We start from the raw sequence: 25,941 nt of genomic DNA on the forward strand, positions 1-25,941 counted from the left end.
GACCATGGGGAGCGGTCTGTGTGAGAGGGGGGAGACCATGGGGAGCGGTCTGTGTGATGGAGGGGAGACCATGGGGAGCGGTCTGTGTGATGGAGGGGAGACCATGGGGAGCGGACTGTGTGATGGAGGGGAGACCATGGGGAGCGGTCTGTGTGATGGAGGGGAGACCATGGGGAGCGGACTGTGTGATGGAGGGGAGACCATGGGGAGCGGTCTGTGTGAGAGAGGGGAGACCATGGGGAGCGGACTGTGTGATGGAGGGGAGACCATGGGGAGCGGTCTGTGTGAGAGAGGGGAGACCATGGGGAGCGGTCTGTGTGATGGAGGGGAGACCATGGGGAGCGGTCTGTGTGATAGAGAGGAGACCATGGGGAGCGGTCTGTGTGAGAGGGGGGAGACCATGGGGAGCGGTCTGTGTGATGGAGGGGAGACCATGGGGAGCGGTCTGTGTGAGAGGGGGGAGACCATGGGGAGCGGTCTGTGTGATGGAGGGGAGACCATGGGGAGCGGTCTGTGTGATGGAGGGGAGACCATGGGGAGCGGTCTGTGTGAGAGAGGGGAGACCATGGGGAGCGGTCTGTGTGATGGAGGGGAGACCATGGGGAGCGGTCTGTGTGATAGAGAGGAGACCATGGGGAGCGGTCTGTGTGAGAGGGGGGAGACCATGGGGAGCGGTCTGTGTGATGGAGGGGAGACCATGGGGAGCGGTCTGTGTGATGGAGGGGAGACCATGGGGAGCGGACTGTGTGATGGAGGGGAGACCATGGGGAGCGGTCTGTGTGAGAGAGGGGAGACCATGGGGAGCGGACTGTGTGATGGAGGGGAGACCATGGGGAGCAGTCTGTGTGAGAGGGGGGAGACCATGGGGAGCGGACTGTGTGAGAGCGAGGAGACCATGGGGAGCGGTCTGTGTGAGAGGAGACCATGGGGAGCGGTCTGTGTGTGAGGAGACCATGGGGAGCGGTCTGTGTGAGAGGAGACCATGGGGAGCGGACTGTGTGATAGAGAGGAGACCATGGGGAGCGGTCTGTGTGTGAGGGGAGACCATGGGGAGCGGTCTGTGCACTGCTCCCCCGTCCTCCACTGTGCGGGACTGCTGTCCTGATGTGGAGACTTTGCCCCGCAGTCCGGCGCGGGACTCTGCTTCTCTCACACACACACACACACACACAGCAGGAGAAGCAGCTGGCACGCCCCCTTGTTTAGGCCACGCCCCTTCCCCGTGTTGTTGTTGTTCCCGCGGTACAGCGCTGTGAGGGGACATTTTGAGGTAGTGTAACCAGGGCTCTACCCGCCGGACACAGCCCGGGCGCCAATGTAAGCAGCAGTGGAGGGAGCTATAAATGCCTGCTAATCCTGCTGTGGAAGGAGTGGGGCTGAGCAGGGAGGTGGGATGGACCCTCGCAGCCTCCTCACTTACTGGCCTCGGCTGCTGTCACTGCACAGTGAGGTATCAGTAGTGTGTGCAGAGGTCCAGACAGTGACTGCTGGAGGAGGAGGAGCAGCTAAGGGCTAATCAATGTGGCTGCTATTTTTCCCCACTGGCAGCCTCACCGATAATTCCCATGCAGTTGAGCCTCATTGGATGCTGCGGCCTTGTAAAGTCGTTAAGCCAAGCCTGACACTGTATCATGTGCTTTATAATGAGACAGCAAATCATGGCACAATTCGCTCCGTACAAACACGGCTCCGCTCGGTACACCTCGTACACACGGCTCCACTCAGTACACCTCATACACACACTGCTCCGCTCGGTACACCTCGTACACACGGCTCCACTCAGTACACCTCATACACACACTGCTCCGCTCGGTACACCTCGTACACACGGCTCCGCTCGGTACACCTCATACACACACTGCTCCGCTCGGTACACGCGGCTCCGCTTGGTACACCTCGTACACACACAGCTTCGCTCGGTACACCTCGTACACACGGCTCCGCTCGGTACACTTCGTACACACACTCGGCTCCGCTCGGTACACCTCATACACACACTGCTCCGCTCGGTACACCTCGTACACGCGGCTCCGCTCGGTACACCTCATACACACACTGCTCCGCTCGGTACACCTCGTACACGCGGCTCCGCTTGGTACACTTCGTACACGCACTCGGCTCCGCTCGGTTCACTTCGTACACACACATGCGGCTCCACTCGGTTCCCCCTTCGTGCACACACACACTTCCGCTCGGTACACCGTGCACACACATGGGGCTTCGCTCGTTAAACCTCGTACACACACACGCGCGGCTCCGATGTATACACCATGTTCCAAATTATTATGCAAATGATATTTTTCTCGGATTTTCCTAAATGGTCAGTGCAAATGAGCCGGTCTAATAAAAGTCATCACCCGTTAGATTATACATCGAATTTTATTGAAGAAACCTCCCAATGATAACAGTATAATCTCCAAAATGAATAAAAACTTAAAATGCGCTGTTCCAAATTATTAGGCACAGTAGAATTTCTAAACATTTGATATGTTTTAAAGAACTGAAAATGCTCATTTGTGGAATTTGCAGCATTAGGAGGTCACATTCACTGAACAAAAAAGCTATTTAACTCCAAAACATCCTAACAGGCCAAGTTACATGTTAACATAGGACCCTTCTTTGATGTCACCTTCACAATTCCTGCATCCACTGAACCTGTGAGTTTTTGGAGAGTTTCTGCTTGTATTTCTTTGCCTCCCAGAGCTGCTGTTTTGATGTGAACTGCCTCCCACCCTCATAGATCTTTTGCTTGATGATCCTCTAAAGGTTCTCTATAGGGTTGAGGTCAGGGGAAGATGGTGGCCACACCATGAGTTTATCTCCTTTTATGCCCATAGCAGCCAATGACTCGGAGGTATTCAATGGCATGCATGAAGATGATTTTGCTCCTGAAGGCACATTTCTGCTTTTTATACCATGGAAGAAAGTTGTCAGTCAGAAACTCTATATTTGCAGAGGTCATTTTCACACCTTCAGGAACCTTAAAGGGCCCTACCAGCTGTTTCGCCATGATTTCAGCCCAAAACATGACTCCTCCACCTCCTCGCTGACGTCGCAGCCTTGTTGGGATACGGTAGCCATCCACTAACCATCCACTACTCCATCCATCTGGACCATCCAGGGTTGCTCGACACTCATTAGTAAACATTTGAAATTTAGTCTTCATGTATGTTTGGGCCCACTGCAACCGTTTCTGCTTGTGAACACTGTTTAGGGGTGGCCGAATAGTAGGTTTATGCTCCACAGCAAGCCTTTGAAGGATCCTACACCTTGAGGTTCGAGTGACTCCAGAGGCACCAGCAGCTTCAAATATCTGTTTGCTGGTTTGTAATGGCTTTTTAGCAGCTGCTCTCTTAATCCTATGAAGTTGCCTGGCAGAAACCTTCCTCATTATGCCTTTATCAGCACGAACACGTCTGTGCTCAGATTCAGCCACAAATTTCTTAACAGTATGATAATCACGCTTAAGTTTTCGGAAAATATCTAATATTTTCATCCCTTGACCAAGGCATTGCACTATTTGATGCTTTTCAGCAGCAGAAAGATCCTTTTTCTTTCCCATGTTACTTGAAAACTGTGGCCTGCTTAATAATGTGGAACATCATTTTTAAGTAGTTTTCCTTTAATTAGAATCACCTGGAAAACTAATTATGACATGTCTTTAAGATTGATTTCAGTGATCCATTGAGCCCTGAGACACAATACCATCCACGAGTTTATTTGAAAAACAAAACAATTAAATCTTTATGACACTTAAAATCCAATTTGCATAATAATTTGGAACACAGTGTAGATTAGCTGACATGTGCCCGGTTCAGTGCGGGCTCAGCGCCAGAGCCCGCGCTGAATCGGGATTTATTACCTATGTCGTACTATTACTGCATAGTTAATAAGGGGGTTAAGGAACTGCAGCAGAATGGGGGGGGGGGGCATATACCAAGATAAGGGATATATATTACCAGGATGGGGGATATAGCCCACTATCAGGGACATATACCAGTGGTGTATATAGACTAGCTATTGAACCCGTTCTACACCCGGGTGGGGAGCATTTATATTGGTATATGGTCTCCATCCTGGTATGTGCTGCTTCCATCATGCGCCCTAATCTTGTCTTGCGCGCCCATCCTGTCATGTGCCCTAATCTTGCGCGCCCATCCTGTCATGTGCTGTTCCCATCCTGCGCCACCAATCTGTCATGTGCTGCTCTCATCCTGCGCCCCATCCTGTCATGTGCTGTTCCCATCCTGCGCCACCAATCTGTCATGTGCTGCTCTCATCCTGCGCCCCATCCTGTCATGTGCTGCTCTCATCCTGCGCCCCATCCTGTCGTGCTGCTCCCATCATGCGCCCCCATTCTGGTATGTGCTGCTCCCATCCTGCGCCCCATCCTGTCGTGCTGCTCTCATCCTGCGCCCCATCCTGTCATGTGCTGTTCCCATCCTGCGCCCCATCGTGTCATGTGCTGCTACCATCCCGTGCCCCCATTCTGGTATGTGCTGCTCTCATCCTGCGCCCCATCCTGTCATGTGCTGCTCCCATCCTGCGTCCCCATCCTGTCATGTGCTGCTCTCATCTTGCGCCCCATCCTGTCATGTGCTGCTCCCATCCTGCGCCCCCATCCTGTCATGTGCTGCTCTCATCCTACACCCCATCCTGTCATGTGCTGTTCCCATCCTGCGCCCCATTTGTGTCATGTGCAGCTGCCATCCCACGCCCCCATTCTGGTATGTGCTGCTCCCATCCTGCGTCCCCATCCTGTCATGTGCTGCTCTCATCCTGCACCCCCATCCTGTCATGTGCTGCTCTCATTCTGCACCCCCATCCTGTCATATGCTGCTCTCATCCTGCGCCCCATCGTGTCAAGTGCTGCTGCCACCCGCGCCCCCATTCTGGTATGTGCTGCTCCCATCCTGCGCCCCATCCTGTCATGTGCTGCTCCCATCCTGCATCCCCATCCTGTCATGTGCTGCTCCCATCCTGCGCCCCATTCTGTCATGTGCTGCACCCATCCTGTCTTGTGCTGCTCCCATCTATATGCCCGGTATGCTGCTCCATAAAGGTTGATGCCCCCCCATAAGATGCTCCATAGCATAATATGCCCCGTATGCTGCTGCTGTGATTACATATTCACCTCTCATTGCTAGGGGTGAGGTGCCAGAGTTGCCACTGGCTCAGGCCCTGGCACTTGCGATATTCACCTGTCCCCGTTCCACCGCTGAACGCTGCTCTGTCTTCCAGGTCATCTGGCTGTGACTGTTCAGTCAGATGGCGCGCACTAAATACGTCATCGTGCCCTCTGAAATGAACCTCACAGCCAGAGGACGTGGAAGACAGAGCAGCGCGTGGCGGTGGAACGGGGACAGGTGAATATCGCATACTCACCCTCCTGGCACATCTCTGCTTCCCCGTCGGAGATCGCGGTATGCGTTCTCTGCTTACGCATACCGCAATCTCCTGGGCATCAATTCTCATCCCCAGATGCGTCACTCTGTGGGGTCCAGACTGCGCAGGCGCTTTCACAGTCTATAAAGGCTTTGGACAGAGTGACGCTCCCAGCGTTATATTATAGATAGATATGCGGGGGCCCGGTTCAAATCTTGCACCACAACCCATCACACTCTATGCCACTGTTCTCGGTCGCTCTTGTGACTGTAGACATTTCAATCCTCACAGTGCTCACATCCCACTCTGTGATGATTCTCCAGACACGGCAGTGGGCAGTTATATGACTGTGAGTATGTGTCTTGCATACTCCCTGCCACATTCTGACTAGACATGACCAATCTCAGTCAATACTCTTGCATTGATATAGTCCGCACCCATCTAGTCAGTCAGACCTCCCAACTGTTCCGGATCTAGCCGGGCAGTCCCGATTTTGACAATCTCCCCCACGGTCACGAGCGGAACATTCGTTTTTTCCGCACTGCAATGTCAGCCTTAGCCTCATCGGGACTGCCCCACTGGATCCGGGACGGTTGGGAGGTCTGTTCATTCCTCCACCCGCAGAGCAGCACACCACATATATGGCTGCTCTGTGCGCACAGGACCTGTGATGAGGTCACAGGAGGGGAGGAGTCAGGGGTCACCTGATCGGGGCCTCCGTGTATGCAGGACTCTGCTTGTTGTCATGGTTCTGGATAAGGGTAAGTTTATCTGTGGGGTCAGGAGGTGTTTACAGTGTCGATGTAGCAGAGCCGCGTGTGTACGGAGCGGAGCCGCGTGTGTACGAGGTGTTCGGAGCGGAGCCGCATGTGCAAGGTGTATGGAGCAGAGTCGTGTGTGTGTACGGAGTGGAGCCACGTGTGTACGGACTGCAGCCGTGTGTACGAGGTGTACAGAGCGGAGCCACATGTGTAGTAGGTGTACGGAGCGGAGCCGCGTGTGTACGAGGTGTACGGAGCGCAGCCGCATGTTTACGAGGTGTACGGAGCGCAGCCGCGTGTGTACGAGGTGTACGGAGCACAGCCGCGTGTGTACGGGGTGTACAGAGCGCAGCTGTGTGTATGGAGCGGAGTTGTATGTGTACTAAGCGGAGCCGCGTGTGTACGAGGTGTACGGAACGGACGCTGTGTCGGATCGGAGCAGATTTTGCTCCTCGCTCTGACTGGCACAGGAGACTCGGAGAGGTCTTTATCAGTGGCATACCAGAGCTGCAGCGACGTGAGCAGTCAAAAGGTGAGGCTGGATGACATAATTCAGTGCCACGGGAGTGGAAGCTGACAACTGCTGCGAGGGAGCGCGTTGAAAGTTATGTGTGTGGTGATGAAGGCAGTGATGGAAGTGTGAGGGCAATGATGGGGGTGGGGTAACCATGTGGGGTCAATATACTGTATAAAGCATCATGTGGGCCCATTATACAGTATGGAGCACTGCGTGGCCATTATACAGTATTGAGCATCATGTGAGGCCATTATACAGTATGCAGCATGATGTGTGGCCATTATACAGTATGCAGCATGATGTGTGGCCATTATACAGTATGCAGCATGATGTGTGGCCATTATACAGTATGCAGCATCATGTGTGGCCATTATACAGTATGGAGCATCATGTGTGGCCATTATACAGTATGGAGAACTGTGTGGCCATTATACAGTATGGAGCATCATGTGGGGCCAGTATACTGTATGGTGCATCATGTGTGGCCATTATACATTATGGAGCACTGTGGGGCCATTATACTGTATGGAGCATCATGTGCGACCATTATACAGTATAGAGCACTGTGGGGCCATTATGCATTATGGAGCATCATGTGGGGCCTTTATACAGTATTGAGCATCATGTGTGGCCATTATACAGTATTGAGCATCGTGTGGCCATTATACAGTATGGAGTACTGTGACCACTATACAGTATGGAGCATCATGTGTGGCCATTATACAGTATGGAGCACTGTGTGACCATTATACAGTATGGAGCACTGTGTGACCATTATATAGTATTGAGCATCATGTGTGGCCATTATACAGTATGGCGCACTGTGTGGCCATTATACAGTATGGAGCATCATGTGGGGCCATTATACAGTATGGAGCATCATGTGAGGCCATTATACAGTATGGAGCACTGTGGGGCCATTATACAGTATGGAGCACTGTGTGACCATTATACAGTATGGAGCACTGTGGGGCCATTATACTATATGGAGCAGCATGTGTGGCCATTATACAGTATGGAGCACTGTGGGGCCATTATACTTTATGGAGCATCATGTGGGACCATTATACAGTATTGAGAATCGTGTGGCCATATTTTTTTGTTTATAATTATTGTTAATGAAACAGTGTAATCAGCAGTGCTAAATGGGTGTGTTTGGGAAGTGGATATGGGTGTGACTAGTTGTGAAATGGGTGTGGCCTAAAATTCACTGCTGCGCGTGACGCAAACTTTAGCCATCTTTCCCTTCCTAAAAAGTTGGGAGGTATGCCTTAAGGACCAGGGGTATTTCTGTTTTTGTGTTTCCATTTTTTGTTCCCCTTCATCCCAGAGCCATAACTTTATTTTTCCGTCTATATGGCCGTGTGAGGAATTTGACACCGGCATTTGAGGGTAGGCGCACACGATCCATAAACGCCACAGGTTGGATGCTCCGTACTTGTGCAGCGACCAGATGTTACCGCATAGTGGATGAGATTTCAAGAAACCTCATGCCCACTATGTGTCCAGAGACGCCAGTGGAGACGGACATGCGGTGCGTCTCTCCAGACCGCACCATGGCTATTTATCTTGTGGAGACGCCCATACAATGTATTGGACGCGGTGATTCTGCACGGTTCTGTGAACACAGAGGATTCACCGGCATTCAATAGATGGCAGCGTTTCGATGCATGTACAGTGGGGCAAAAAAGTATTTAGTCATTCAGCAATAGTGCAAGTTCCACCACTTAAAAAGATGAGAGGCGTCTGTAATTTACATCATAGGTAGACCTCAACTATTGGAGACAAACTGAGAAAAAAAAATCCAGAAAATCACATTGTCTGTTTTTTTAACATTTTATTTGCATATTATGGTGGAAAATAAGTATTTGGTCAGAAACAAAATTTCATCTCAATACTTTGTAATATATCCTTTGTTGGCAATGACAGAGGTCAAACGTTTTCTGTAAGTCTTCACAAGGTTGCCACACACTGTTGTTGGTATGTTGGCCCATTCCTCCATGCAGATCTCCTCTAGAGCAGTGATGTTTTTGGCTTTTCGCTTGGCAACACGGACTTTCAACTCCCTCCAAAGGTTTTCTATAGGGTTGAGATCTGGAGACTGGCTAGGCCACTCCAGGACCTTGAAATGCTTCTTACGAAGCCACTCCTTCGTTGCCCTGGCGGTGTGCTTTGGATCATTGTCATGTTGAAAGACCCAGCCACGTTTCATCTTCAATGCCCTTGCTGATGGAAGGAGGTTTGCACTCAAAATCTCACGATACATGGCCCCATTCATTCTTTCGTGTACCCGGATCAGTCGTCCTGGCCCCTTTGCAGAGAAACAGCCCCAAAGCATGATGTTTCCACCACCATGCTTTACAGTAGGTATGGTGTTTGATGGATGCAACTCAGTATTCTTTTTCCTCCAAACACGACAAGTTGTGTTTCTACCAAACAGTTCCAGTTTGGTTTCATCAGACCATAGGACATTCTCCCAAAACTCCTCTGGATCATCCAAATGCTCTCTAGCAAACTTCAGACGGGCCCGGACATGTACTGGCTTAAGCAGTGGGACACGTCTGGCACTGCAGGATCTGAGTCCATGGTGGCGTAGTGTGTTACTTATGGTAGGCCTTGTTACATTGGTCCCAGCTCTCTGCAGTTCATTCACTAGGTCCCCCCGCGTGGTTCTGGGATTTTTGCTCACCGTTCTTGTGATCATTCTGACCCCACGGGGTGGGATTTTGCGTGGAGCCCCAGATCGAGGGAGATTATCAGTGGTCTTGAATGTCTTCCATTTTCTAATTATTGCTCCCACTGTTGATTTCTTCACTCTAAGCTGGTTGGCTATTGCAGATTCAGTCTTCCCAGCCTGGTGCAGGGCTACAATTTTGTTTCTGGTGTCCTTTGACAGCTCTTTGGTCTTCACTAGTGTTGAGCATTCCGATACTGCAAGTATCGGGTATCGGCCGATACTTGCTGTATCGGAATTCCGATACCGAGATCCGATACTTTTGTGGTATCGGGTATCGAAACAACATTAATGTAATAATGTGTAAAAGAGAGAATTAAAATAAAAAATATTGCTATACTCACCTCTCCGACGCAGCCCGGACCTCAGCGAGGGAACCGGCAGTGTTGTTTGTTTAAAATTCGCGCGTTTACTTGGTTACGTGAAGTCCCGGCTTGTGATTGGTCGCGGCGGCCATGTTGCCGGGACGCAGACCAATCACAGCAAGCCGTGACGTAATTTCAGGTCCTTGCAGGATTTTAAAATTACGTTCCGGCGTTGTGATTGGGCGCGTCGTGGTCACATGGGCGACGTAACCAATCACAAGCCGGGACGTCACGGGAGGCTGGACACGCGCACATTTTAAAATGCGCGCGTGTCCAGCCTCCCGTGACGTCCCGGCTTGTGATTGGTCGCGGCGGCCATGTTGCCGGGACGCGGACCAATCACAGCAAGCCGTGACGTAATTTCAGGTCCTTGCAGGATTTTAAAATTACGTTCCGGCGTTGTGATTGGGCGCGTCGTGGTCACATGGGCGACGTAACCAATCACAAGCCGGGACGTCACGGGAGGCTGGACACGCGCACATTTTAAAATGCGCGCGTGTCCAGCCTCCCGTGACGTCCCGGCTTGTGATTGGTCGCGGCGGCCATGTTGCCGGGACGCGGACCAATCACAACGCCGGAACGTAATTTTAAAATCCTGCAGGACCTGAAATTACGTCACGGCTTGCTGTGATTGGTCCGCGTCCCGGCAACATGGCCGCCGCGACCAATCACAAGCCGGGACTTCACGTAACCAAGTAAACGCGCGAATTTTAAACAAAGAACGCTGCCGCTTCCCTCGGTAAGGTGCAGGCTGCGTCGGAGAGGTGAGTATAGCAATATTTTTTATTTTAATTCTTTCTTTTACACATTAATATGGTTCCCAGGGCCTGAAGGAGAGTTTCCTCTCCTTCAGACCCTGGGAACCATCAGGAATACCGTCCGATACTTGAGTCCCATTGACTTGTATTGGTATCGGGTATCGGTATCGGATTAGATCCGATACTTTGCCGGTATCGGCCGATACTTTCCGATACCGATACTTTCAAGTATCGGACGGTATCGCTCAACACTAGTCTTCACCATAGTGGAGTTTGGAGTCAGACTGTTTGAGGGTGTGCACAGGTGTCTTTTTATACTGATAACAAGTTTAAACAGGTGCCATTACTACAGGTAATGAGTGGAGGAAAGAGGAGACTCTTAAAGAAGAAGTTACAGGTCTGTGAGAGCCAGAAATCTTGATTGTTTGTTTCTGACCAAATACTTATTTTCCACCAGAATATGCAAATAAAATGATAAAAAAACAGACAATGTGATTTTCTGGATTTTTTTTTTCTCAGTTTGTCTCCCATAGTTGAGGTCTACCTATGATGTAAATTACAGACGCCTCTCATCTTTTTAAGTGGTGGAACTTGCACTATTGCTGACTGACTAAATACTTTTTTGCCGCACTGTATGTCTCCAGTCTGCAGCCCATCCCGACACGTGACTATATTGAATTATATCATGGACGTAATTTTATCTTATTCTCGGAGGACCCCTTTACCGTTCATTGTGCAGAAAAACAAGGAGTCTGTTAAAAGCTAAGCGATGGAAAATTTGTCATGAAACCAAACTGCATTTGGTTTTTAGCACAATATACATAAATTAAAAATCAATTGTCACCAGAGGGGGCCCGACCCTTTTAATCCTCTCACATGTGCCTCATCTGTATTTGGGCCTATGGCTTTTCACCTCTGTTCCGTGCCCTTGATAAAATGCATTAAACACTATATCTGATCGCTTGCCTGTAACCTCCGTCCCTCCTTCCTCTGCCTGCCTCAAGAAAAAAAAGTGATATTGGTATGATCAGAACTCTACTGGAGACCTCTGCTGCCATTCACGCCACTTGCTGGCATAGGTTATAGTAAATTTAATGGGCCACAGATGACCCTGCCCTCCTACTACGCCTCACTCACAAAATTGAGATTATAATTAAAAATAGTCCTTAGCGATTAAAAAAAATGCTGAAGTGGCAGCAATGAGTCCGGATCTAAATCCCATTGCTCACCTGTGGAGAGATCTTAAAGGGAACCTGTCACCACGTTTTTGGAAGATGGGATAAAAATAGCGTTAAATAGGGGCAGAGGTGGGCGTTACATTAGTGTGTTTGTTATGCGTTTATTACCCACCTAAGTTGCCGAAATACCTTTGCAAAGTCTCCGTTTTCGCCTGTCAATCAGGCTGGTCAGGTCTCATGGGCGTGGTGTCTTCACCCAGATTTGGCGTAGTTTTCCGTTGGTGGCGTAGTGGTGTGCGCATGCCCAAGGTCCCGAATCCTCTGCCAGGGGATTTCAAAGAGCGCGGTGTCCGTTATTGCATTGGTGATCGGTGGGCGCGGCCATCTTTCTTTTGCCGCGCGTGCGCAGAAGCGGCGCTCTGCTGGCCGCGGCATCAGGAAAATGGCCGCGGGATGCCGCGCGTGCGCAGATGGATATCGCGGCGGCCATTTTCCTGAAGCCGCGGCCAGCAGAGCGCCGCTTCTGCGCACGCGCGGCCAAAGGAAGATGGCCGCGCCCACCGATCACCAATGCAATAACGGACACCGCGCTCTTTGAAATCCCCTGGCAGAGGATTCGGGACCTTGGGCATGCGCACACCACTACGCCACCAACGGAAAACTACGCCAAATCTGGGTGAAGACACCACGCCCATGAGACCTGACCAGCCTGATTGACAGGCGAAAACGGAGACTTTGCAAAGGTATTTCGGCAACTTAGGTGGGTAATAAACGCATAACAAACACACTAATGTAACGCCCACCTCTGCCCCTATTTAACGCTATTTTTATCCCATCTTCCAAAAACGTGGTGACAGGTTCCCTTTAAAATTGCTGTTGGGAGAAGACGACTTCACATATGAGAGACCGGAAGAAGTTTGCAAAAGAAGAGGAGACCATAATTCCAGCTGAGAGGTGTAAGAAGCTTGTAGATGGTTATAGGAGGTTATTTATCCCAAAGGACGTACAACCAATTATTAAGCTGAGGGTGCCAAGAATTTTGTCTGGCTCATGTCTCCGAAGTTCCAAGCAAAGAATTTTGTATTTATTTTCTGACAAAAATAGTAAAAATAAAAAATAAACCTCCAGTGCTTTCAGACCTCAAATAATGCAAAGAAAACAAGTTCATAATCATTTAGAAACAACAATACTAATGTTTTAACTCGGAAAGAGTTCAGAAATCAATATTTTGTGGAATAACCATGATTTTTAATCCCAGCTTTCATGCGTCTTGGCATGCTTTCCACCAGTCTTTCACACCACTGCTTCTGGCACAAAAATGTAAGCAGTTCTTTGTTTGATGGCTTGTGACTATCATTCATCCTTCTGATTACATTCCAGAGGTTTTCAGTGGGGTTCAGGTCTGGAGATTGGGCTGCCCATGACAGGGTTTTGATGTGGTGGTCTCTTCATTTTTGCCAGAGCTGTATATTGTGCTGTGTTGCTGCTGCTTTTAAGTGCATTAAAGGGACTCTCAGCAGAGAATGACTGTTCAAACCAAGCACATTCGCTCGGTGCATCATGGTTTGGCCAAACCTTTAAGTGCACCTTCCTACCTACTTGTTTTCTATATATCTACACCCTTCTCATGCTCTACAAACCAAGAGCATGTTCTGTGTGGATTACAATTTGTTTTTTATTCACCCATAGACTTGAATGGAAGAGTCTCATCCACGACTCGGAAGAAAGTTGTGCATGCTGCGATTTTAATCACCCTGAAATGGCTGCTGCTTTCTCTGCCTCAGCTTTTATACCGGTTCTGATAATCCCATCAGATTGGCTGCGCAATACTATGTGATGTAATAGCTGCATGGTATTATAGGTGAGCTGTTGTGAATTCTGCTCTTGGGCTCCCTCCGGTGGTTGTAAGTGGTAGCGCTGCTGTCTCTGAATCGCAGCATTTATCAGGTGTGTTCACTTTTTGCAATTTTGACTGGGCTATTTAGTCTTGCTTCACCCCTTAGTCAGTGCCAGTTGTCCATTGTTCCTGGAGGATTCACATCCCTGCCTGGTCTCTTCTGCTTTGCAGTTCATTTCAACAAAGATAAGTTCTGGCCTTGATTTTTGCTGTCCACATGCTGTGGCCTTATTGTTCAGTTCTTTTCCATGTTTTGTCTTGTCCAGCTTGGTCTGTATAAGGATTTGTTTAGCCAAGCTGGTATCTCTGGAGATGCAGATATACCCTCCATATCTTTAGTTAGATGTGGAGATTTTGTATTTTCTGTGGTGGATATTTTCTAGTGTTTTAATACTGACCCCATAGTACTCTGTCCTATCCTTTCTATTTAGCTAGAAGTGGCCTCCTTTGCTAAATTCTCATTTCAGTCTGTGTGTGTTTTTTCCCTCTCCTCTCACAGTCAATATTTGTGGGGGGCTGTCTATCCTTTGGGGATTTTCTCTGAGGCAAGATAGTTTTCCCTTTTCTATCTCTAGGGGTAATTAGTCCTCCGGCTGTGTCGAGATGTCTAGGGAGCGCTAGGTACATTCCACGGCTACTTCTAGTTGCGGTGTTAAGTTCAGGGTCTGCGGTCAGTACAGGTACCACCTTCTCCAGTGTACGTCTCATGCTGCTCTTAGGCCACCAGATCATAACAGTACAACTGGCCAACAATGAGTTAACCGCATCTCAGAAGAAGGGAAGGAAAGTGCTGAGCCATTTTTTTTTCTGTAGTCTGTTGTGTTTTTTTTTTCTTCCCTCTTTACCTCTGGGTGGCTCAGGAGTTCGGCGCTGGTATGGATGTTCAGGGATTGGCTTCTCGTGTGGATCAACTTGCTGCTAGAGTACAGGGTATTTCCGATTATATCGTTCAGACTCCGGTTTTAGAGCCTAGAATTCCAACTCCTGATTTGTTTTTTGGGGATAGGTCCAAATTTCTGAGCTTTAAAAATAACTGTAAACTGTTTTTTGCTCTGAAACCCCGTTCCTCTGGTGATCCCATCCAGCAGGTTAAAATTGTTATATCTCTGCTGTGTGGTGACCCCCAGGATTGGGCATTTGCCCTGGAACCTGGGAATCAGGCGTTGCTTAATGTAGACACCTTTTTTCAGGCGCTTGGGTTATTGTATGACGAACCTAATTCAGTGGATCATGCTGAGAAGACCTTGTTGGCCCTGTCTCAGGGTCAAGAAGTGGCAGAATCATATTGCCAGAAGTTTAGAAAATGGTCTGTACTGACTAAATGGAATGAGGATGCCTTGGCGGCAATCTTCAGAAAGGGTCTTTCTGAATCCGTTAAAGATGTTATGGTGGGGTTCCCCACGCCTGTTGGTCTGAGTGATTCTATGTCTCTGGCCATTCAGATTGATCGGCGCTTGCGCGAGCGCAGAGTTGTGCACACTATGGCATTGTCTTCTGAGTGGAGTCCTGAGCCTATGCAGTGTGATAGGATTGTGTCTAGAGCTGAACGACAAGGATTCAGACGTCAGAATAGGTTGTGTTTTACTGCGGCGATTCTGCTCATGTTATTTCTGATTGCCCTAAGCGTACCAAGAGAATCGCTAGTTCTGTTACCATCAGTACTGTACAACCTAAATTTCTGTTATCTGTGACCCTGATCTGCTCATTATCGTAATTTTCTGTCATGGCATTTGTGGATTCAGGCGCCACTCTAAACTTAATGGACTTAGAATTTGCCAGACGTTGTGGTTTCCCCTTGCAGCCTTTGCAGAGTCCTATTCCTTTGAGGGGCATTGATGCTACACCATTGGCTAAAAATAAACCTCAGTTTTGGACACAGCTGACCATGTGCATGGCGCCAGCTCATCAGGAAGATTGTCGTTTTCTGGTGTTGCATAATTTGCATGATGCTATTGTACTGGGTTTCCCATGGTTACCAGTGCATAATCCGGTATTAGATTGGAAATCTATGTCTGTGACTAGTTGGGGTTGTCAGGGGGTTCATGGTGACGTTCCTTTGATGTCAATTGCCTCCTCCCCCTCTTCTGAAATTCCTGAGTTTTTGTCAGATTTCCAGGTTGTATTCAATGAGCCCAAGTCCAGTTCCCTTCCACTGCATAGGGACTGTGATTGTGCTATTGACTTGATTCCAGGCTGTAAGTTCCCTAAGGGCTGACTTTTCAACCTGTCTGTGCCAGAACATACCGCCATGCGGAGCTATGTAAAGGAGTCCTTGGAGAAGGGGCATATTCGGACATCTTCTTCACCATTGGGAGCAGGTTTTTTTTTTGTTGACAAGAAAGATGGCTCCTTGAGACCCTGTATTGATTATCGCCTCTTGAATAAGATCACGGTCAAATTCCAATACCCTTTGCCTTTGCTTTCTGATCTGTTTGCTAGGATTAAGGGGGCTAGTTGGTTTACTAAGATTGACCTTCGAGGGGCATATAATCTTGTTTGTATTAAGCAGGGTGACGAATGCAAAACTGCGTTTAATACGCCCGAAGGCCATTTTGAATACCTTGTGATGCCATTCGGACTCTCTAATGCTCCATCTGTGTTTCAGTCCTTCATGCATGATATATTTCGGAATTATCCTGATAAATTCATGATTGTATATTTGGATGATATTTTGATTTTTTCAGATGATTGGGAGTCTCATGTGAAACAAGTCAGGATGGTATTCCAGATCCTTCGTGATAATGCCTTGTTTGTGAAGGGGTCTAAGTGCCTATTTGGAGTACAGAAGATTTCTTTTTTGGGCTTCATTTTTTCTCCCTCATCTATAGAAATGGATCCGGTTAAGGTTCAGGCCATTCATGATTGGATCCAGCCCACATCCGTGAAGAGCCTTCAGAAATTTTTGGGCTTTGCTAATTTTTATCGCCGTTTCATTGCCAACTTCTCCAGTGTGGTTAAACCCCTGACCGATTTGACGAAGAAAGGCGCTGATGTGACGAATTGGTCCTCTGCGGCTGTTTCTGCCTTTCAGGAGCTTAAACGCCGATTTACTTCTGCCCCTGTGTTGCATCAGCCGGATGTTTCTCTTCCTTTTCAGGTTGAGGTTGACGCTTCTGAGATTGGGGCAGGGGCCGTTTTGTCTCAGAGGAATTCTGATGGTTCCTTGATGAAACCGTGTGCCTTCTTTTCTCGAAAGTTTTTGCCTGCGGAACGTAATTATGATGTCGGCAATCGTGAGTTGTTGGCTATGAAGTGGGCATTTGAGGAGTGGCGACATTGGCTTGAGGGGGCCAAGCACCGTATTGTGGTCTTGACCGATCATACAATCTGATTTATCTCGAGTCTGCCAAACGGCTGAATCCTAGACAGGCCCGATGGTCCCTGTTTTTCTCCCGTTTTGATTTTGTGGTCTCGTATCTTCCGGGTTCTAAGAATGTTAAGGCTGATGCCCTCTCTAGGAGCTTTTTGCCTGATTCTCCTGGGGTCCTTGAGCCGGTCGGTATTCTGAAGGAGGGGGTGATTCTTTCTGCCATCTCCCCTGATTTACGACAGGTTCTTCAGGAATTTCAGGCTGATGAACCTGACCGCTGTCCAGTGGGGAAATTGTTTGTTCCTGACAGATGGACTAGTAAAGTGATTTCAGAGGTTCATTGTTCTGTGTTAGCTGGTCATCCTGGGATTTTTGGTACCAGAGATTTGGTTGGTAGGTCCTTTTGGTGGCCTTCTTTGTCACGGGATGTGCGTTCTTTTGTGCAGTCCTGTGGGACTTGTGCGCGGGCCAAGCCTTGCTGTTCCCGCGCTAGTGGGTTGCTTTTGCCTTTGCCGGTCCCTGAGAGGTCTTGGACGCATATTTCTATGGATTTTATTTTGGATCTTCCGGTTTCCCAGAGGATGTCAGTTATCTGGGTGGTTTGTGACCGGTTTTCTAAGATGGTTCATTTGGTACCTTTGCCTAAGTTGCCTTCCTCTTCTGATTTGGTTCCGTTGTTTTTTCAGCATGTGGTTCGTTTGCATGGCATTCCGGAGAATATTGTGTCCGATAGAGGTTCCCAGTTTGTTTCTAGGTTTTGGCGGGCCTTTTGTGCTAGGCTGGGCATTGATTTGTCTGTTTCTTCCGCATTTCATCCTCAGACAAATGGCCAAACCGAGCGAACTAATCAGACTTTGGAAACTTATTTGAGATGCTTTGTGTCTGCTGATCAGGATGATTGGGTGGCTTTCTTGCCATTGGCCGAGTTTGCCCTTAATAATCGGGCTAGTTCTGCTACCTTGGTTTCACCCTTCTTTTGTAACTCTGGTTTTCATCCTCGTTTTTCTTTGGGGCAGGTTGAGCCTTCTGATTGTCCTGGGGTGGACTCTGTGGTTGACAGGTTGCAGCAAATTTGGGCTCATGTTGTTGACAATTTGGTGTTGTCTCAGGAGGGGGCTCAGCGTTTTGCTAACCGTCGTCAGTGTGTTGGTTCCCGGCTTCGGGTTGGGGATTTGGTCTGGTTGTCTTCCCGTCATGTCCCTATGAAGGTTTCTTTCCCTAAGTTTAAGCCTCGGTTTATTGGCCCTTATAGGATTTCTGAGATTATCAATCCAGTGTCTTTTCGTTTGGCCCTTCCAGCCTCTTTTTCCATCCATAATGTTTTTCATAGATCTTTGTTGCGGAAATATGTGGTGCCCGTTGTTCCCTCTGTTGATCCTCCTGCCCCGGTGTTGATTGATGGGGAGTTGGAGTATGTGGTTGAGAAGATTTTGGATTCTCGTTTTTCGAGGCGGAAGCTTCAGTATCTTGTCAAATGGAAGGGTTATGGCCAGGAGGATAATTCTTGGGTTGTTGCCTCCGATGTTCATGCTGATGATTTGGTTCGTGCCTTTCATTTGGCTCGTCCGGATCGGCCTGGGGGCTCTGGTGAGGGTTCGGTGACCCCTCCTCAAGGGGGGGGTACTGTTGTGAATTCTGCTCTTGGGCTCCCTCCGGTGGTTGTAAGTGGTAGCGCTGCTGTCTCTGAATCGCAGCATTTATCAGGTGTGTTCACTTTTTGCAATTTTGACTGGGCTATTTAGTCTTGCTTCACCCCTTAGTCAGTGCCAGTTGTCCATTGTTCCTGGAGGATTCACATCCCTGCCTGGTCTCTTCTGCTTTGCAGTTCATTTCAACAAAGATAAGTTCTGGCCTTGATTTTTGCTGTCCACATGCTGTGGCCTTATTGTTCAGTTCTTTTCCATGTTTTGTCTTGTCCAGCTTGGTCTGTATAAGGATTTGTTTAGCCAAGCTGGTATCTCTGGAGATGCAGATATACCCTCCATATCTTTAGTTAGCTGTGGAGATTTTGTATTTTCTGTGGTGGATATTTTCTAGTGTTTTAATACTGACCGCATAGTACTCTGTCCTATCCTTTCTATTTAGCTAGAAGTGGCCTCCTTTGCTAAATTCTGATTTCAGTCTGTGTATGTTTTTTCCCTCTCCTCTCACAGTCAATATTTGTGGGGGGCTGTCTATCCTTTGGGGATTTTCTCTGAGGCAAGATAGTTTTCCCTTTTCTATCTCTAGGGGTAATTAGTCCTCCGGCTGTGTTGAGATGTCTAGGGAGCGCTAGGTACATTCCATGGCTACTTCTAGTTGCGGTGTTAAGTTCAGGGTCTGCGGTCAGTACAGGTACCACCTTCTCCAGAGTACGTCTCATGCTGCTCTTAGGCCACCAGATCATAACAGTGAGCCTCTGTGGCCTCATATACGGTCTCGTAAGTGGCGGGCTTTTTTTCTTGGGTGATTTATGCATATGAAATTTCAAATTGTTGGAATTTTTGGAAACCTATGACTTTCAACATAAATTTGATTCACATCGATTTGATGTCCAATCTCTATTTTCCACCTTTTCTTCCCCCAAAAAATAATGGTTAAGAATTAACAGGAGTGTGGGTTTGGGGGTTTTGGTTAAGCACAATGTGTAATTTCCACCTAAATCTGAAAATTATATAGCTCTTGATTACAAGTGATGGTTTTTACATTCACGTATGACATCAGGGATAATCAGAAATATTTAACCCTCAGGCCTCAACCAGGTGTTCATTTTCCATGGAATCACTGGTATGGCCGTGATGGTATGTGGTGGGGGGTGGAAACTCTGGACATGCAAAATTGTGTTGCCTGAAGAAGGTTTCCTGCATGTTTTGCTAGTAATACGTAGATCATGATGACCCTTTAGTTCCTTATCTCGGAACATTAAAGGATAACCTGGTAAACCGGTTGTCATTCACATAAGATAGAAAGATGGTATGGCCTGTGCACTCCAAATAAGGAGCAAATCATCGATGTATCTCCCACAGTATTTGATAGACATCCGGAAGGGATTATTCACATTAAAGATAAAGCATTCTTCCCACCAGGCCATAACTACGTTGACTACCGACAGGGAAAATTTTACCCCGATCGAAACTCCGCTGTTCTTCAGAAGCTTGAAATAATTATGTGTGAGCAGGAATGACAGCTCTGTTTTAATGAATATCTGGAGGTCATGGGTATACAGTATGGACTATATTTATTTAAGTGATGATTTACTGCGAGAATGGCTGTGTGGCGGGTGTACAATGCAGCTACGTCACAGGTCAGCCATGACCAGGTGTTGGACAAATGGATGTTTTGCAGCAAATAAAGTTCATTGGAAGAGTCCTGTAATTACCCTGGGAAACGTCGTACAAGAGGTTGAAGAGAGAAATCCAGACATTAGCCCAAACGTTCGCCTAGTGACCCAATACCCGATATTATTGGGCGCATTGGAGGGAGGAAAGCCTGTCTTTTGTGTTTTAGGTAGGGCGTCTATGACAGGAATAACAGGATTATCAACAACTAGATAGTCAGATATTTTGGGGAAAACATTCCTAAGGATAAACCCTCCTGTACAATTTTAGGTTTATTTAGTGGGGTCATGTTCTGGGGGAATATAGATATTGGTGTCCTCAAGAATCTTCTGTATGGATGAAGCATAATCCCCGCCATTCATTACCATAACTGAACCCACTTATCAAAATTTCGGATAACGTCAGGTCTGATATGTAGGTTCTCCGGAGCTTCATGTTCAGATTTAGATAAATTAAACAGTTTTTGATAAATACCATTGTATACTGTGTGCAGCCCTTTGTAATTCCCAGTTCATTAGACCTTGAACTTCATATAAGATTTTTCTCCAAATGTACTTTCATGCTCATTCCTTGTTTCCTCCATTTCCTTATGTACTGAAATCTCACCGGTAACATTTCCCTTTATTAGACGATGGTCCTTTCCATCAGTGACCCCCCGAGGATGGAGCAGGACACAGATCACATGGCGGCTCGGATATTAGACCTCACCCTGAAGATAATCTACTGGATCACTGGAGAGGTGAGATCTTCGCATCACTCTGATCTCCAGGAATAAAGCAGGGAAATGACGGGAAAGGTGAAGGATTCTTGGCCTCTGTGTAGTGATCGGCGTCTCCCCATACACAGGATCACACAGTAGTGAAGACGTCGTCTGGGGAGTGTGTGACCCCCCGTGTGTCAGGAGGGCGGAGCAGGACCCCGAGTGACATCACCGAGCCTCCACCTCATTCACTAATACATGAGCAGAAGATCCTAGAACTGACCAATAGGATCACTGAGCTGCTGAGCGGAGAGGTGAGCGCTGCCGGGAATGCTGGGACATTATACAATAACGCCGGGGGAGGGGTCTGCTAATGGCTGGTCATTGTGTGTGTCAGGTTCCTATAAGGTGTCAGGACGTCACCGTCTATTTCTCCATGGAGGAGTGGGAGTATATAGAAGGACACAAGGATCTGTACAAGGACGTCATGATGGAGGATCACTGGTCCATCACATCTCCGGGTAAGAGGAGACCTTCCTGGGTTGTAGAGAACAGGTCTGAGAGTCGTCTAGATTCCCCATCATCTGCTCATCACATATAGACAATGTATTCAGTCACTGCGGTTATTTCCTATAGATGGATCCAGTCCGAGAAATCCCCCGGAGAGAAGTCCCAGTCCTCTATATTCACAGGATCGGCCAGAGAAGGAGGAAAATGTCCCCCGGGATCATCAGGTAGATGGAACTGGGATTTTTTGCTAATCCTCTATAGATTGATGCAATAAAGTTTTCTACTAAACTTCTCCTGATTCAGTAGAGTGTGCGCTGATCAGACATAACATTAATAACTCTTGCCTAATATTGTGCCGCCGTCAGAACAGCTCAGACCCAGCAAGGCACAGACTCCACAAGACTCCTAAAACATTAACATCAAATCCAGTCTGTCATCCTTATTCTCATTTGCACATGGAAACACAAGAAGCAATGGAATGAAACTGAAAGCGGGAAGATACAGATTAGAGATTAGAAAAACTTTTGACAGTGAGGAAGATCAATGAGTGGAACAGGCGGCCACCAGAGGTGGTGAGTTCTCCGTCAATGAAAGTCTTCACACAGAGGCTGGACAGACATCTGTCTGAGATGGTTTAGTCACTCCTCCATTGAGCCGGAGGTTGGACACGAGGACCCGGAGGTCCCTTCCAACTGTAACATTCTAGGATTCTCTGTATGTTGTAAGGTGGAGTCTCCATGGACTGTACTTACTAGACCAACGCTCAGATACTCAATAGGCTCTGATGCTCATTGCAGACTTTTTAAGCTTTGAACAGGAGTCATTATGGGCAGTCTGCATTATGTGTTCTCTCTGCATTAACCTTTTCAGCTATTTGTATTGCAGCACCTTTTATTTGGAGTAGAACCAGACAGGACCATGCACGCGTGCATTAATAAGTCTTAGGTACCCAGTATCCTTTTGCTGATCCACCATCTGTTCTCCTTGGACCATTTTTGATGGGGACTAATTACTGACTACTGGGAACACCCACCATTTTTATTGGTACCATTTTGAGGAATATAGGAGACTTTTTATTTACCGGGAACACGGCGCAAGATCTGCCGAAAACTCCCAAGACCTGCTGTTTTAGAGATTCTCTGATTCCGCTCCTTTTTCTTGCTCCTTTTTCCAAGATATATTCCACCTATAACAGGCACCATTGTCACAAGATAATCATTGTTCTTAAAGTCACCCATGAGTGCTGGTAATGTTATGGCTGATCGGTAAATGCTGTAATGGATCTTATTGTCAGTTGTGGTCAGAATCGATGGTTTCTGCTTTTATATAAGACTGGGTTAATCTTCCTGCTGTCTGGACATCTGCTGGGAAATTGACAGTCAATGCGGAGAGATGTGCAGTCCTGCAGTATTGATGTAAGTGACAGATAACAGCACAATGCCAGTCAGCTGCTTCTAAGGACAAATAGTCAGATATGAAAGAGTCACTCACTAATTAGGTACATGATCTTTAAAAACATCGTCCTCCTACCCTCCTCCCCAGGTTGTGATCACAGGTTCAATTTCTCTAGAAAACTAAAAAAAAATTTGTAAATATCCATTTTAAAAAGTTTGTTTTAATAATATATGGTTCTAATCAGAATGTTATCTCACTACACAGAAAAAAAAATAACCTTCCAGATGCATAAAGTAAAAAAAAGAATTGATCTCAAATTTGGTTTGAAAATTTCAGAGTTTTGTGGTGCTGACCCTGAGAATCATCTTGCTGTGTCAATTTGACCACAAAAATAAAATAGTTTTTTTTCCCCCATTTGGATTTTTTTTTCTCGTTGTTCAGTACATTATACGGTGAAATGAATGATTTCATTCAAAACTACATCTCGCCGGGCAAAAAAACAAAACAAGCCCTCGTACAGTGATGTCAGGGGAAAAATATAAAAGTTATGGCTATTGGAAGAAGGTGAAGAAAAAATAATGAAAGCATAAAATTGAAAATTGGCTCTGATCGGAAGGGGTTAAACAGGAAGAACAAATGTTAAAAAAAGTGGAAAACCTAAAAACTGAAAAGATAGAAAACATTTCTCAAGGGAAACTGCACACATCATTAAATCGATCTGAGCCTGTGTATGTTCAGTCTCTACTCTCTGTGCTTGAGTGACAGCTGCAGCTTGTACTTATCAGTGTGAGAGTTCCGCAGCAGCGTGGAGGAGGGACCCTGAGGAGCTGTCAGGTGAGAGGAGACTGAAAACACTAGAACTATCATTTACCATTAAGGGCAGTTTTCGGTTTTGCCTTCTGTGGGATTATGACCTTCATCTGGATATAAGATAAACAGGTTCTGTTTTATTTTTCTCATGTCTTTAATGTGGTATTCTTGCAGGAAAGTTCTGGCGAAACGACAAAGGGATTTGTAAAACCCACGTCAGTGTCAGTGACCGGTAAGATCGGCTTATAAATCTTATTTCACTCATGGGAGAGTCACAAAAATGTCTTCTTTGCGATAATTTTTATTAACGTTCCTTCTCTTTTCTAAGAATATTTAGGTGAGGAAGGGCCTTGTAGATGGGTGTGATCTGTAAAACCGGGTGTGACATGAAAAAGGGGCATAATTTACCCCAATCTCTACAAGGAATTGTGTCATGGGACCTTTCCGTGTGTTATTTTCTTCCACGTCCATTTTACTTTATCATCTCAGTAAAGCTAGGGCTACACGGCGACCTTGGCTGCCACATAAGTTACGCAGCCAAATATTGTTATGTGTATATGCTACATCGCAGCACGATACAAATGGTCAGTGTCCCATTGGACCTCTGGGTACAATGACCACGACAAGCAAGTCATAAAAAAAAAACCACCCGGGTCTGATTTTTCATAATTTGCTTGTTGCGGTCGCGGTACCCTACGGGGCACAGTTCAACCCATTTTGTTTGTATTGTGCCGTGATGCATAACTATCTTTGGCTATAAGTCAAGTGTTGAAGCCGAAGTCGCTTGTAGCTATAGCCCGTAACTATATTGTTTTATTCAGTAAAATTTACACGGTTTTGTTTCTTTTTCTAGTTGAAGACGGGATAAGAGGCTTCCAGGGATATCCCCATCTATCCTCATGTTATGAAGTAGAAGATGACAATATCATACAAGTCCCGTCAATAACGAGTGATGCACCTGCAGTTCTTCATTGCAAAGGTATATTCTCTGACATCACTGATCACTGGATGCCTTCATCTGATCAATCGCTGATTGGCAAACAAAGAACTGGAGAGAGATGGAAACATTTTAAAAAGAAATCTAATCTTACCTTTCCTCAGCGAATAATGACAGATGTGCGGCCATTCCCCTGTTCAGAATGTGGGAAATGTTTCGCCAAGGAATTTCAACTTAACAAACATAAAAAAACTCACACGGGAGAGATGCCGTATTCATGTCCCGAATGTGGGAGGCGCTATAGTGAGAAATCCCGCGCCATAGACCATCTAAGAGTACACACAGGGGAGAAGCCATTTTCATGCTCGGAATGTGGAAAATGTTTTAGTCGGAAATCGTATCTTGTGACTCATCTAAAAATCCACATCGGAGCGAAGCCGTTTTTATGTACAGAGTGTGGGAAACGTTTTATTCACAAGTCACATATTTTGGTCCATCTCAGAAGTCACACGGGGGAGAAACCGTTTTCATGTCCTGAATGTGGGAAATGTTTTAGTAATAGATCACATATTTTGGGACATCTAAGAAGTCACACAGGGGAGAAGCCATTTACGTGCTCAGAATGTGGGAAATGTTTCGCCAACAAGTTTAATCTTGATAGACATAAGAGAACTCACAAATTGGAGAAACCATCGTAACCTCTTAGTGGCCTTCATTAAGGGGCCTTATGCCTCAGCGCTGATTTTTGTGCTAGTAATTAGTGTCCCGAGATGGGCGAAAATGCAGTGGGCATGAGCTGTATATTATAGCCAACACCCTGCTGCACCATCCACCATCGGTTTTAGCACCAATCATGGCCGTTTACTTCACCAGATTCTGTTGCAATGACAACAGTGACATCTAGATGGTTAACAGAGGAAGAGGCCTTTTCTCTTTAACCCTATCAGGGCCCCACGATTGGTCCCAATGGTTGTAATGGCAACCCAAGGTGGAGTAATGGCCTCTGGGTAAGGTGGCAGGGTGAAACAGGCTGTGTCATTGTAAAACGGACAGGTCTCATGCACTGCAATTCAGAAGTACTGCAAAGTATTAGACATTCAATGTGAAAAATATTCAAGTCCTGAAGTGGTACTAAATAATAATGTAAAAACAAGTTTTAATAACATTTGAAAATTTTAAAAAATATAGGAAAGTAAAATAAAATATTAAACACTTTCGCCCCCCAAAACACCACTGTTATGTAAAAAAAATAAACAGAAAGACATAAAAACAATTGGTATCACTACGCCTAATTATCAAAATTAGAAAAATTCTTACACTGTTAGATTATCTATTCCATATTGTAAACGTCATAAAAAAAAGAAAAA

General features: G+C 46.9%; 1 protein-coding gene across 1 annotated transcript; it reads left to right on the plus strand.

The window, feature by feature from the left end:
- The first annotated feature begins 1,217 nt into the window (after nucleotides 1-1,217).
- On the plus strand, nucleotides 1,218-25,941 carry LOC143804202 (gastrula zinc finger protein XlCGF66.1-like). Its single transcript, XM_077282062.1, has 7 exons — nucleotides 1,218-1,270; nucleotides 20,851-20,961; nucleotides 21,069-21,236; nucleotides 21,320-21,443; nucleotides 21,559-21,656; nucleotides 23,812-23,869; nucleotides 24,491-25,941. The coding sequence occupies exons 2-7, from the start codon at nucleotides 20,854-20,856 to the stop codon at nucleotides 25,270-25,272; spliced, it is 1,338 nt and encodes a 445-aa protein (XP_077138177.1). The 5' UTR covers nucleotides 1,218-1,270; nucleotides 20,851-20,853; the 3' UTR covers nucleotides 25,273-25,941.

Source organism: Ranitomeya variabilis, chromosome 2, assembly GCF_051348905.1.
Source record: "Ranitomeya variabilis isolate aRanVar5 chromosome 2, aRanVar5.hap1, whole genome shotgun sequence".
Classification (NCBI taxonomy): Eukaryota; Metazoa; Chordata; class Amphibia; order Anura; family Dendrobatidae; genus Ranitomeya; species Ranitomeya variabilis.